We start from the raw sequence: 12846 nt of genomic DNA on the forward strand, positions 1-12846 counted from the left end.
CTGGTGAATGCTGACGTTCTCTTCTTTCTTGTCGCGCTCTATCCACCCTTACTTGAACTGCTGTGTCTCTTGCTCCACTTGTTCTCGGTGGATCTTGGACCGCTGCAGTGGGTCGTGGACTATTTTGCCTAGGATTTCCTTCGGGAGGCGTGGCTGCGAACGCTGTTCCCATAACGCCTACTCCAGCCATTGCATATTGAACAATGGTTCTCTCGGGTCCCCAGGAGGTGGTCTGGACGCGAGGATGTAAGCTTGCGTTGCCATGTAACCTGCTTCTGGCGTTTTCGGGTTGATATTTCCCCTTGTATCAATCGTCATGAAGGACATGTCGAGATTTTGAATTATGTTTCCTCTCTCTTCTTCAGGTATATTTTGCAGCCGAGATCTTGCTCTCCTTCGAGCCTCTCTATGGCTATCTGCCGAAGTTTCGATTGTCGGCCGAGCTCGCTCGGCGCCTGCTGGACGCGGAGGCTGCCTCTTTTCTCCTATTCAAGGATGCTGTCTGTTTTTCCAGCTCCCTACTTACCCGAGCAAGTCTATATTGGTATGCTTGTAGTTCTTGTACAGTAGCAGTGGTGGTCATTGGTTCTGAACCATCCATGGCTCTTGCGGCCCTATCCCACGCTGCTTGCGGGAGTTGAACTTTTGCGCGAGTTGAAGACCCAGCATATTTAGTGCCTAAGCCTTTCCTGAGATCAGCGTGATCGATGTATGGATTTCCCAAATCATCGAAAGCCTCTGACGTTTCTGGTTCTGATCGGCCTGCCTCTTCTATCGCATAGATCTGATGGTATTTTACGTATTGATTTTTGTCGGGATTGGTGACACCATCATATAGATTGGTGAAGACCTTTCCGATGGCAGCGGATTTGTCGATGAAGTTGAAGTTGTCGATGCTGTCGGAATCGCTGCTTATAAAGGAGTCCGCAGACGACTCGAAAGATGTGTCGCTGAAGATCTTGACGAGCTTTCCGTTTGCCTTGGTGTCGACGAAGCGTGGCGACGAAAACTCCTCGTTACTCGACGAAAAGTTAGAATCGACCGCTGAAAATTCCGACGAGATCGGAACTTCGAGACGGTAGGATCCTTCTTTGTTGACGCCAAATCGGAATTCTCCGAACGTCATGACGATGGGCTCCTCCAGATAGGCACATGCATCCATACGGGAGGGCGGGTGAGGAATAAAGTCGACTAGATGAGTTTTTTCCTGTTTACCTCGATCCATCGCATTGCTAGCCACCGACGAAGTCGACGATTCTAGACGTGCCATCGAGATCAGCTCCTTGCAACCTCTAATTCCCACAGACGACGCCAATTGACAAAGGATTAATTTGTCAATGCCTACAGATTGTAGACTAGGGTTTTGCTAGAAGTAGAGGGCAAGTAGATCTCGAAGGTTTCAGCCGAAAAGTACTCGACGATTGTAAAACTAGGGTTGTGTTGACAGTAGATTCGATTCTTTCTTTGTCCCTCGACTCCCCCTTATATAGAGGGTGGAGCCGAGGGTTTCGTAATACACAAGTTACAGAGTTCGGGAGGGTTTCGTACCCAACCCGTAAGATTACAAATCTCTATCTTTCCTAATACAAACTATCTTTCCTTAACACTAAATAGGCTTCCGAGTCTTCTTATTCTTCGAGTCCTGGGCCTTTAGAAAACCCCGGGTACCATCTTTGGCAGGCCCATTGGGGATGCCTATGTCACTTACCATACCACATGACTTCATGTGGCACATTCTTCATGCTTCATGTGTTGATTAAACTTGAATCTATTCTTCACTCTTTGTATTGGTCAACCTTGTATCTTCTCATGCTCTTCATACTATCTTGAGGTGTATAAAGAACTCTTTATTTGTTTGCATGCTCTAAATCTTTGTCAATCCTAGCTCAACTTATGAGTCTATCATGACACCGACTTAGAGCCATATCTTCGATTCTTCACTTGAAATCAAACACTCAAGATCTTGATCATCCATTGCTTAACACATAAGCTAGAGCATAACTAATATTTAGTTCCACAAGAACTTCATCTTCATTTCTTCTTCTTGATCGTGTCAAATATATGTCTTCAAATCGATGATCTTAATGCCAATACTTAAGGTGTATCTTTATCTTCATGACATCTATACTTGAATCCAACACATGGACTACAAGTAATACCTATGGAATATTCCTTCATATAAACTCAAAGAAAATATTAGTCCATAGGGGTTGTCATTAATTAGCAAAACCACACATAGGAACAATGTACCCTTACATACTATTTATCTGATACTTGTTATTTTTTTCTAAGGTACATACTTTTGAATTTGGATACGAAATTAGGCACGCACATACAAACGTGCATCCTCTACAGGTAAACATTTTATTTAAAATTGTTGAAGGTACGGAAATACGAAATACACAGCCCTACAGTGATCCGGGATCACGAATGCCAAGGTGCTGCTGCGCATTTCCGGAGCAAACACCAGACTTTACTAACAACTGAAACCCATCCTAAGCAAAACTATACATTTTATGGTCTCCCGGTGAAACTCTTTAAAATTTTGTACCCTAAGCTCAGCGCCATCGAGAATGGTGCCGATGTTTTGTAAGTCGGCGTAGAGGAAAGTGAGCACGAAGCAACTCAAGGAGTTCACCACCAATCTGATGGACGCTGACCTTGCTTAGGATGCAGACAGCTTGGCGTTGACCCTGCTTTGCCGCCAAACATTCTTCGCACCGACCTGCATAAGTTCGACACCATTCTCGATGGCACCGACCCTGCTTTGGCGCACGACAGTCTTGGCGCCAACCTGCCCAACTTCGCCACCATTGTAGATGGAACCGAGTCCAGTGGTCATGTTCCAAAATAGTTTCGTGAGGCGAGAAATTAATTTCGCCAAAGGTTCATATTTTTCAAAATATTCAACAATCGAGCCCTTTCATTCTGGTAACGTTTCTTTTGAGTGTGCTACTCTTCATCTCTTTTCATACCAACACGGGTGTTCGCCAACAACTAAAGGAGGACATGTGGAATCCTGACTCACTATTCATTGAACCCAGGCTTGCATGTTAACATGCTGTTGCCGCAAACTGCGCTACTCAAATTTCACATGGATGTTGTAGGACGTGATTGCCCGTGTCCTAATTCCTAACACGGAAAATAGTCAATGGCAAAAGCAAGAAGGTGGGTGATAGCCCTCGAACAACACCAATGCGTAACAATCTTACACGATGCATACAATATCGCTCGCACGTCCACATCCACATGTCAATCACGCATTAATTCACACTCAGACGCTGGACTTCACCATGTCGCTGTACCCCGTCTGCAGGTCGTGGAACCTCGACCACAACATGATCCCGCCGTACTTGCTGGACTTCTTCACCACCGGCAGCACCGTCGAGATGAGGTCGCTCGTCTGGATGAACCCGCTGCCGGCTGCCGCGGGCGCCGCCGGGAGGCCGAGGAACACCTGCTTCGCCGGTATCCCCGTCCACCTGTCCCAGGTGCTCGCCAGGTTGCCCACGCCGGCGGTGGCGTTGAACTGGCACGGCGGGTTGTTGTAGAACTGCACCCACACGTAGTCGAACAGGCCGGTGTTGAGCGCCGGGCCGAGCGACGCGTCCGGGAACGGGCACTGCGGCGCCGCCGAAAGGGACAACGGCTTGTACCCCGATAACTTCTTGAGCTCCCGCGCCAGGTCGTCCCAGTGCGCGCTGTTGCCGCTCTCGATGTCGAAGTCGACGCCGTCGAGCACCGCGTCGCCGAGCGGCCTCGACGCCGACGTGCCGCCGAGGTAGTTGTCCCAGATGTACCGCGAGACGTTCTTGGCGTCCGCGGCGGAGGAGAGGCCGTACCTGACGACGCCGCCGCCGATGGAGAGCAGGACCTTGATGCCCCGGCTCTGGCAGGACTTGATTTGGGCGCCCACGAAGGTGCACCCATTGGACGCCGGGTCGCAGTGCCCCGCCAGGTTCAGCACCGGCGTCTGCCCGTTGCCGAAGGTGAAGAGGAAGGCCACGTTCACGAACTTGAAGTTGCCCGTCGCGCACGTCTGCGCCAGCGAGTCCTCGTTCCCGTTCTGGCCCCAGTAGATCGCGATGCTGCCGGCGTGCGCTCCGGCGGCCAGTCCGGCCACCGTAAGCAGCAGCATTGCCAGAGACTGTTTGCTCGCCATCTCGATTTCCTGGCGGTGGTAGCTGAATAGTATGGAGTACTATGCGAACGAAGGAAGGTTCTTGGTGTATATATAGCTGATGAATCATCCAGCGATCGAGGCGCCAGAGCAGCAGCGACGCAGCTTCGTTCAACGGCTCATCGTTCGTTAGGCCGGTCTGCTCTGCGCCCCGCCGTCACAAGTTGACCGGGCACGTCTGGATGAAGATAGATACTATAGGAGAATGAGTGGTGTTAGCATCTGCGACTGCGACTTAATTGTCCTCGCCATCAGGGCGTTGGCGGAGTGCAAGATGGGCACAGTCGGCAGCGGTTGACCTGAACTCGTCCTCGTTTTTCAGACTAGCTTCCGTTGATCTCGCGCCCATCTGCCGGGATGCGAGGGGAAGACGCCTCCTTCAACTGTTTCTCCTCCAAACTTGCTTTCATATGCTGAAACGTTCGGCTGTCAATTGTAAGTGTGGCTGGCCTAACTTCTGAGAGGCGGTTATCTGCAACCAATCTCTCTGTCTTCGAACACATGCATACCAGCAACCGTTTGCTCATATACGACAGCATACAAAAAGGTCCTGTATCGCGGATGATACCGTGGAAATAAAAAGGAACTTAGTCCTGCAGTCTCTGTCGGTTGTGAATTGTCACGCACAAGTCATACTAAGACATTTAAGATCCACTGAACAGAAGAAATCAGGCTGGGCCCTGAATTGTACTCATGGAATGAGTCCTTGGACAATTCAATCAATCTTTTGTTCATATACATTTTGCCTTTTCTATATTATATCTGATCCTTTTTATATTAGCACTACTGCACTAGAGCCTATCTCCCGTGACCTTTCGCCATCGGTTCAACGATTCAGGCACAACAAGTATCTAGAAAATAAAAATTTATTCGACGAACCAACAAAGCCATGTGACTCGGACATCTTCGAACTGTTCGGAGGGTAGGCCGAAATCCCCCAAACTTTACGGCCGGATCCGACGATTAACAACTTTAAGCGATGTCCCTAGAGAACTGATTGACCATTTTTTTTGTTGTAATGCCACTGCAGTGAGGAATGGATAACCACTTAATCAGCCGACTAAATTGGATTATCCTGTGTGCTCATTCCGATTCCCAACTTGACAAAAACTATGTATTAGATGATGTCCACTGCTGCACTGCTTATGATTTAAAAAAAAGGTAAAGTTGGCTAATTTTTTATCAATAAACTGTGACAATAGAACAATTTTCCCACTAGATAAACAATTATTACAACACTCTGAACTTCCTTTTCTCTTTGATTTTTTTTGTAAAGTTGGCAGGGAAATAGTATTTCCTCAGTTTTACTAAGGTGTACCATTATATAAATACAAATCTGTATTGGATTGCAAATACAAGACAGACAACGAACAATAGAGTCTTCAATATTTTAACAATCACACAGAAATCTTCATAAGTCATATTCTCTCGCTTCAACATTCACATCTTTTTCTCTCAAGAAAAATTGCATATTTATTTTGAAACAAGGCAAATGATTTGCCATTTTCAATAATAGAGAAGAAGTTCTAGAACAAGTTTAGCCTAGGAAAAGTCTTAGGCATTTACACCAAAACCTACACTTCCAGAATTACATTCACATCTTGGTTGTGTACCAAACATGCACGGCAAAGGCAAAAATTTTTTTTTGCCAAGTGTTACACTCGGCGCAGGCTGGTCGATAAAGATTGCCTCGGCATAGACTCTTTACCGAGTGTTTTTTGCGGGTGCTTGGCAAAGGCTTCGCCATGTAATTTTTATCGAACACACGGTGAACAAAAGAAGACGCATGTTTGGATACTGTTAAGGCGCAACGCCTTTGCTGAGTTCAGACAAATGGCAAAGACTGTGTTCCTCATTGTGCTGCCACATAGCCTGTTGGATTTGCCAAGTGTTTTTAAACAACACTTGGCAAAGAGTGTATCTATATTAAAGAAAAGGGATGCCGAGACTCCGCCGTCCTTTGACATGCCCTGGCCCGGTGGTGCTATTCCACCGTCATTTGACGTGGCAGCATCAAGCGGGAAGCAGCGTCCTCTTTCCGCACCTGGTGACGCCGCGACAGATCCCTACTCGCCACCGCCATGTAATTTTCCTCGTGGCAGTGTAAGCGGTGGCCGCGTGCAAGATCTGGTCGGCCGACCTCATGGCGGTGGAACACGGCGGCCATCGTCGGAGCCATGGAACGCGTCAGCCAGCGTCGTAGTGGAGGGACGCGACGCCATAAAGTTACAGAAGGATAAATTTTATTCATTGTACAACGTAAGTCCATGAAAAATCACAACTAATTAACATTAAGCGAGTTTAATCTTGAAATAAACCATTTATATAGTTTTATTCACAAAGTGATAACAGAAAAAAAGAACATTTTCTCACAAAATAGAGTGTCATCTTCTGACTAAAGGACCATGGTGACATGGTGGATTGCAGATCCATGACTTGGAGGCATATGCGTAATAACCGTCGCGTGATTTTTATTATGTTGAAATGCTGATACATCCATAGAGGCATATGTGTGTCTACGAAACATAGTTAAGTTGACACCACTGCCATCTACACCTCCAGTGACCAGTGATATAACTCGTGACAAGGACAAAGAATACACACACAAAAACAAAACCACAAGGCTGAAAAGACCACCAAACAAATACACACATGCATGCAACACATCGTCGGGACGAACATTGCAGAGAATCACACTTGGCTCTTGATGGCGTCGCTGTAACCCGTGCGGTCGTCGTAGAACTTGGACCACAGCATGACACCACCGTACTTGGGAGAGCCCTTGATCAGCGGCAGAACACGCGAGGTGAGCTCGCGGGCGGGCACAAACCCTGTCCCTGCAGCATCTTTGGAAGCCGGCAGTCCAAGGAAGATCTTCCCCGCCGGCACCGACTCCCACTTCTTCCATGCGTTAAGGAACGCACTCCGACCTGCGCTAAACTGGCACTCCTCGTTGTTGTAGAACTGCACCCACACGAAGTCGAACAGCCCGGTGTTGATCGCGCCGCCATCCCACTCGTCGGGGAATGGGCACTGCGGCGCAGCGCTCAGCAGCACCGTCGTGCCACCGTTCTTGCCCAACTTCTTCAGGTCCGTCGCGAGATTGTTCCAGAACTTGGCGCTGCCGAGCTCGATGTCGAAGTCGATGCCGTCGAGTACGGCGTCACCTAAAGGGCGAGAGGAAGACGTGCCGCCTAGGTAGTTGTTCCATAGGTACATGGCGACCTGACTGGCGTCGCCAGGGGACGAGAGGCCGTAGCTCCCGTCGCCGCCGCCGATGGAGAGCAGGACCTTCACGCCGCTGCGCTGGCACGACTGGATATCTTTGCTCTGGCTTCTGCAGCCACCCGACGAGGGGTCGCAGTGGCTGGCAAGGTTTAGCTCCGGCGTCTGGCCCTTGCCGAATTTGGGAAGGAAAGCAAGGATGACAAACTCGTAGTTTCCAGACGCGCACGTCTCGGCCAGCGATGCCTCGCCGTCGTTCTGGCCCCAGTAGACGGCTATGCTGCCGGCCTGGCACGTCGCGAGGAAAGCCACGACGAGGGAGCCAGCGAGCAAGAAGGGGGTGAGAGATCGGCTTTTCATGGCTGCCCTGGGATAAATTACCGGAGCTTGCCTAGCTAGAACAGGAAAGAGTGTAGAGAGGCTACTGAGAGACAGTGAGCTGTGCTTTGTGTTTTGAGTTGTGATGGGCTATTGCATACATCTGGTGTTTTTATAGTGGCTTGATGAAGAGCGCCTCAGCTCGTGCCGTACGTCACGGATGCTTTTCTTAAAGTAGCTTTCGTGGCGTCGCACGTCCGCTCCTGTGTCTGAATTTACCGAGACCTAGTGGTTGCGGTCAAGTAAAGCACACTAGCTACTTAACCATCCGTGAATGCTTAACCACGGCAGAAACTACCCATGCTTAATTTACTCGGACTGATCAACCGGTTCATCAAAGATTATTGAAACAGAGCGTGCGTTCAAAACACGAGCAAACCACCGTAATAAACTAGAACACCAACAATATGTGCGACAAACCAAAATTATGACGTAACAAATTTGTTTATACAATTTATACATTAATTACCTAAAATAATTAGCTATGTCACATAATACACAACATCTGCTACAATACTCTAACCTTCCTTAAAGCTGTTGTTACACTATATCCTATCACTATAGCGCTCGCACTTACCTCCTCGACATGACAGGACCCAGATCCGTCATTATTGTGTGTATATTCGCGTTGTAGGACCAAAACCTTGGCATTGCGGCTCAAAAAATTATGGGAGAACTTTCGTCGGTATCTACATGTCTATGATTCGTTATCTATATTTGGCTGCCTTCAGAAGAGTACAAGATTGTGTTCTGGAAGAAGAAAGAAATTGAAGACCTCGAAAATTTGTTACTATCTTTTAGACTTTATTTTGTAATCGTTGGATTCAGTTCATGTATCTCTACCATGTACTATTTGTTGCTATGAATATATGTGGTATTAATTGTCAAAAAAAAAGTAGGACCAAAACCTTGAGTTTGCTTCGGTGAGATAATATTTAGCAAAACCTTGAGGTCCTTCGATCTGATAAGTGCACGCACAACACGACCCGTTGTCTACTTCAAGAATAATTAGAAACCAATATTGTGCACATGTGAAATGGCGGGACTATCAAGGAGTTATTGGTAGCCTCGACCGACCATAAAAACGTTTGCGTGTTTTTGTCGGTAAATTTGACTTTAACCAATCTTTACTTTTCTTGAAGTTCCTTTAAAGATAGGTTTTAGAAGAGATCTAAGTGGTAAAGAGTGGGTGGCATGGTTGCAAGATCAATTAAAAAATATCATATGTTTCCTAAAATACTCGTGGAAACTAAATGTTAAGATATTCACGTGGTTCCTTCATAGAAAAGTTGTACTCATCAAGGATAACCTTCCTATACGTAAATGAAATGGGTGTAATAAATATATTTTTTGTGATTCAGAAACATTGAACATTTTAATGACATGAAATTGGTTTTACAAACATGGCAACACACTCCAAGAAAATATGGAAAAAACAGAGAATTAGAATAAATAGATTCAAAGAAATAAAAATAAAAACTCGAAATAAATGAATAGAATGAACCAAATAAGTGAAAATAAAGAAATTTAAGAACACAGATTTAAGTAAAAACTACAAATCCTAAAAAAATCCGGATACGTTAAAAGTAAAAATGGGAGAATGTTATAAACGTAAAACTTAGAAACTAGGGGAAGCTATGAAATAATTTAAGTATCCATAAAAACAATAAAATCAAGGACTTTTCACATATAATACATGTTCTTTGTGGATCCCCTAAAATCATTTTAGTTCATTTAATTTTTTCAATTTAACTTTTGTTTTTTCCTTAATATTATTCAGTACCATGTTCCGCTTATTTTTAAAATTACATTTTTAGTTCCGGTATTCATCTTTTTCGAGGTGCATCACTCGTCTTTGAAGGAAATCCTGACAATTGGTTGCTACAAGCCAAATAATGTTTTCATTAATTAGTAATGTAAGGTTGATTTTTTTGTTACAAATGCTTAACTTTTGAAAATAAGATAAAAGAACAACTTGACGAGATATCAAATGAAATGAGGTATTGGATGCATCAACCCTTCGGTGTTTTGACTCGTAAAAGTAGGTAGATAAACAAATGTTTAGGAAAAGTATTTCATCAAAGAAGATCATTGTTGCCAATCACAACACACGTCTATTGCTAAAATGTTATCGATAGTTCAACATGGACTACATATAGACTGAAAGTAGTTAAGATACACACTAAAACACATATAGATGCATACAACTCGGAGAAAAATATGGAACATTTTATAATTTGGAATAGATTGATACCAAAGAACTCGATGAGGTTGAATGAACAAAACACGATTATTGTAGTTATGGTGGTCAATTCCACACAATATGAATAGAGCCTTAACAATTAAGGATTTTACATAACACCAACAATTATATATCCGGGGCGAAAAAATGTCAACATAATAGAACTTAGCTTCAAAATATCAAGTGTGTACCTTTTTATTCATAATTACACATACATGCATATCTCTAGAACACTGTTATGCTAACTACCAATATATATGATCTTGTCTCAAGGAATTTACACACTATAATATGATAAAGAACATGGCAGGCACACGACACTGAAATGTTGGACATGTGTAATGCCGCGGATAAAGTGCCTTCCACAATGGAGAAAATCACACATAGCTCTTGATGGAGGAACTGTATCCGCTCTGATCATCATAGTACTTAGACCACAACATGACGCCGCCGTACTTGGTTGAGCCCTTGATGAGCGGTAACACACGTGATGTGAGCTCGTTGGCAGGAATGAATCCCGTGCCTGCCGCATCCTTTGAGCTGGAAGCTGGCAGTCCCAGAAAGATCTTACCTGCCGGCACCGAGACCCACTTATTCCACGCATTCATGAACGCAGCGCGTCCTGCGTCGAACTGACACTCCTGATTGTTATAGAACTGCACCCACACATAATCGAACAACCCTGTGCTGATTGCGCCGCCATCCCACTCATCCGGGAAAGGGCATTGTGGTGCCGCGCTCAACAACACCGTCTTCCCGCCGTTTTTGCCCAATTTCTTGAGGTCTGTGGCGAGGTTGTTCCAGAACTTAGCACCGCCGAGCTCGATGTCGAAGTCGATGCCATCGAGTACAGCGGCGCCGAGAGGGCGGGAGGAGGAAGTGCCGCCCAAGAAGTTGTTCCACAGATACATGGCAACCTGACTGGCATCACCGGGGGACGTGAGGCCATAGTTCCCATCGGCACCGCCGATGGAAAGGAGAACTTTCACGCCACGGCTCTGGCACGAGCTGATGTCCTTGCTTTGGCTTCTGCATCCGCCAGACGAAGGATCGCAATGGCTTGCAAGGTCTAGCTGTGGTGTCTGGCCTTTGCCGAACTTGGGAAGGAACGCCAGAATGACGAATTCATAGTTCCCTGATGCGCATGTTTCGGCAAGCGAAGCCTCGCCGTCATTCTGGCCCCAGTAGATGGCGATGCTGCCTGCGTGGCACGTCGCAAGGAGCGCCAAAAAGAGGAATGTGATGAGCTGAAATGGAGTAAGAGCTCGGCTTGCCATGTCTGGGCTTGCGATGAGTCGGAGCGTGCCTAGCTGCCAGATGCTCACTTGAGAAATAATACCCAGCCACTGAGGTGTGGTCTGTGCCTCTGTATTTGAGTTGTGATATGGCTACTGCGTACGTCTGGGGTTTTATAGTGGCTTGATGAAGCATCCCAGCGTCGTAGAGTCACGGATGCATTTTAGCAGCTACTCTATAGCTTTCATGCCGTGGCTCGTCCGCTCTTGCATCTGAATTTACCGAGAGCTGCAGCGCCAAAACGTTCCGTTGCGGTTGCCATGTTTCCGTGGTCATCTTACTCTGGTCATGCAGACTGCGTTCGGATCACACACTTTCCTTTTCTTCTTACAAACACTCCACCTTATTAAACTAGAACACCAACAATACGGGCGATAAAAAAATGGGCCGGTCTTCTCCGTTCCCTGTCTCAGCGGAGTGCCCGGCAAGATGCATAAAAGTCTTACACAGTTGGTGATAGTTTACTGCGGTACATAGTTCAGATAGTTCAATTATTTGCATCTTAATGAAGTAACCTCCACGATGGTTAATGCATAAACGGGGCGAGCATATTTCAATTGGCCTTGAATAGAGGAATAGGAAATATTCCTGATAAATTTCGTTGTTTTTACTACTAAATTAGCAACTTCACAAAAATTATAAATTGAATACACCGGCAATGTAAGAACGGGACGGCTCCGGTCTGCTCCGTCTCCGGTGACCTTGGGACCTTGGAGGTGTGGCGGACCACTGCCTCTTGCCGGTATGAGGGTTTTCGTTCTTTGTTGGGTTATTTCGGTGTCTTCTTCAGGATGGTGATGCGGCGGCTAAGTTATTATAAGATCCTTCCCGCCCTATCCTCGCTTCGGTGATGCGTCTAACATCGATGGAGGGCACATGGAGTCGGGTGCTCGGAGGATCTCCTAGAATCTAGTCGGTTTTCTGTGTTCCATGTGGTTTCAGGTCAGTCTCTTCCAATCTACGATTGTCATCTTTAGCGACGCTTGCTGCTCTGGTGCGTTGATCATTTGAAGTGTTAGCACAACGATGTTTCGTTTGTCTACTATAACAAGCTCGACATAGGACCTGCTCCTTCCGGGTCGCTCGCCAGAGGCGACCAAAACCCTAGGAAACCACCTCCCCGGTGCTCCCCCTAGGCCGGCAGCGCCCGGCCGTCAAAGACGGAGGGTGCGAGTAGACACACCCTAGGCTCCTCGTCTTCGCGCGGAGATGGCGCATGCGGGGTGTGAAAGTTGGGGCTGCGGCAGTGCACGGTCATGCGGCCCCGTGAGCATGGCGGTGCGGCGACGTGCGCCACGTAGACACTTGGCCTCTAATGCAGCGACATCGTTGCCATGCGGCGGAAGTGGCATGGCCCGATCTGGGCCACCCGCCGGAGGCCAGAGCAATGGGAGATGCTGGTGCGGTGGAATAGGTGCCGCGGGGTGGGCACTTGTTGCCCGAGTGGCTCGGTCAGGTCTACGAGCCCGATCTAGGCCTGCCCAGGGCCGCAATGGCAACCATGCCCTGGAGCATGGTGTTAGCC

The 12846-nt window shown here is 46.9% G+C and overlaps 3 protein-coding genes across 3 annotated transcripts; all 3 read right to left on the reverse strand.

Moving 5' to 3' along the window:
- Nucleotides 1–3199: 3199 nt before the first annotated feature.
- LOC124689080 (acidic endochitinase-like) lies at nt 3200–4316 on the reverse strand. The gene has a single exon (XM_047222678.1). It carries the CDS (start codon nt 4160–4162, stop codon nt 3275–3277), a length of 888 nt encoding a protein of 295 aa, XP_047078634.1. The 5' UTR covers nt 4163–4316; the 3' UTR covers nt 3200–3274.
- Nucleotides 4317–6871: 2555 nt separating this feature from the next.
- On the reverse strand, nt 6872–7765 carry LOC124689081 (acidic endochitinase-like). Its single transcript, XM_047222679.1, has one exon. The coding sequence runs from the start codon at nt 7763–7765 to the stop codon at nt 6872–6874; it is 894 nt and encodes a 297-aa protein (XP_047078635.1).
- Nucleotides 7766–10402: 2637 nt separating this feature from the next.
- Nucleotides 10403–11302, reverse strand: LOC124689082 (acidic endochitinase-like). The gene has a single exon (XM_047222680.1). It carries the CDS (start codon nt 11300–11302, stop codon nt 10403–10405), a length of 900 nt encoding a protein of 299 aa, XP_047078636.1.
- Between the last annotated feature and the right edge of the window lie 1544 nt (nt 11303–12846).

The sequence above is a fragment of the Lolium rigidum genome, chromosome 2, assembly GCF_022539505.1.
Source record: "Lolium rigidum isolate FL_2022 chromosome 2, APGP_CSIRO_Lrig_0.1, whole genome shotgun sequence".
Taxonomy (NCBI): Eukaryota; Viridiplantae; Streptophyta; class Magnoliopsida; order Poales; family Poaceae; genus Lolium; species Lolium rigidum.

What these genes read in the sequence shown, in the direction of transcription:
- LOC124689080 (XM_047222678.1), bottom strand. Translation starts at nt 4,162, where the DNA reads ATGGCGAGCAAACAGTCTCTGGCAATGCTGCTGCTTACGGTGGCCGGA.
- LOC124689082 (XM_047222680.1), bottom strand. Translation starts at nt 11,302, where the DNA reads ATGGCAAGCCGAGCTCTTACTCCATTTCAGCTCATCACATTCCTCTTT.
- LOC124689081 (XM_047222679.1), bottom strand. Translation starts at nt 7,765, where the DNA reads ATGAAAAGCCGATCTCTCACCCCCTTCTTGCTCGCTGGCTCCCTCGTC.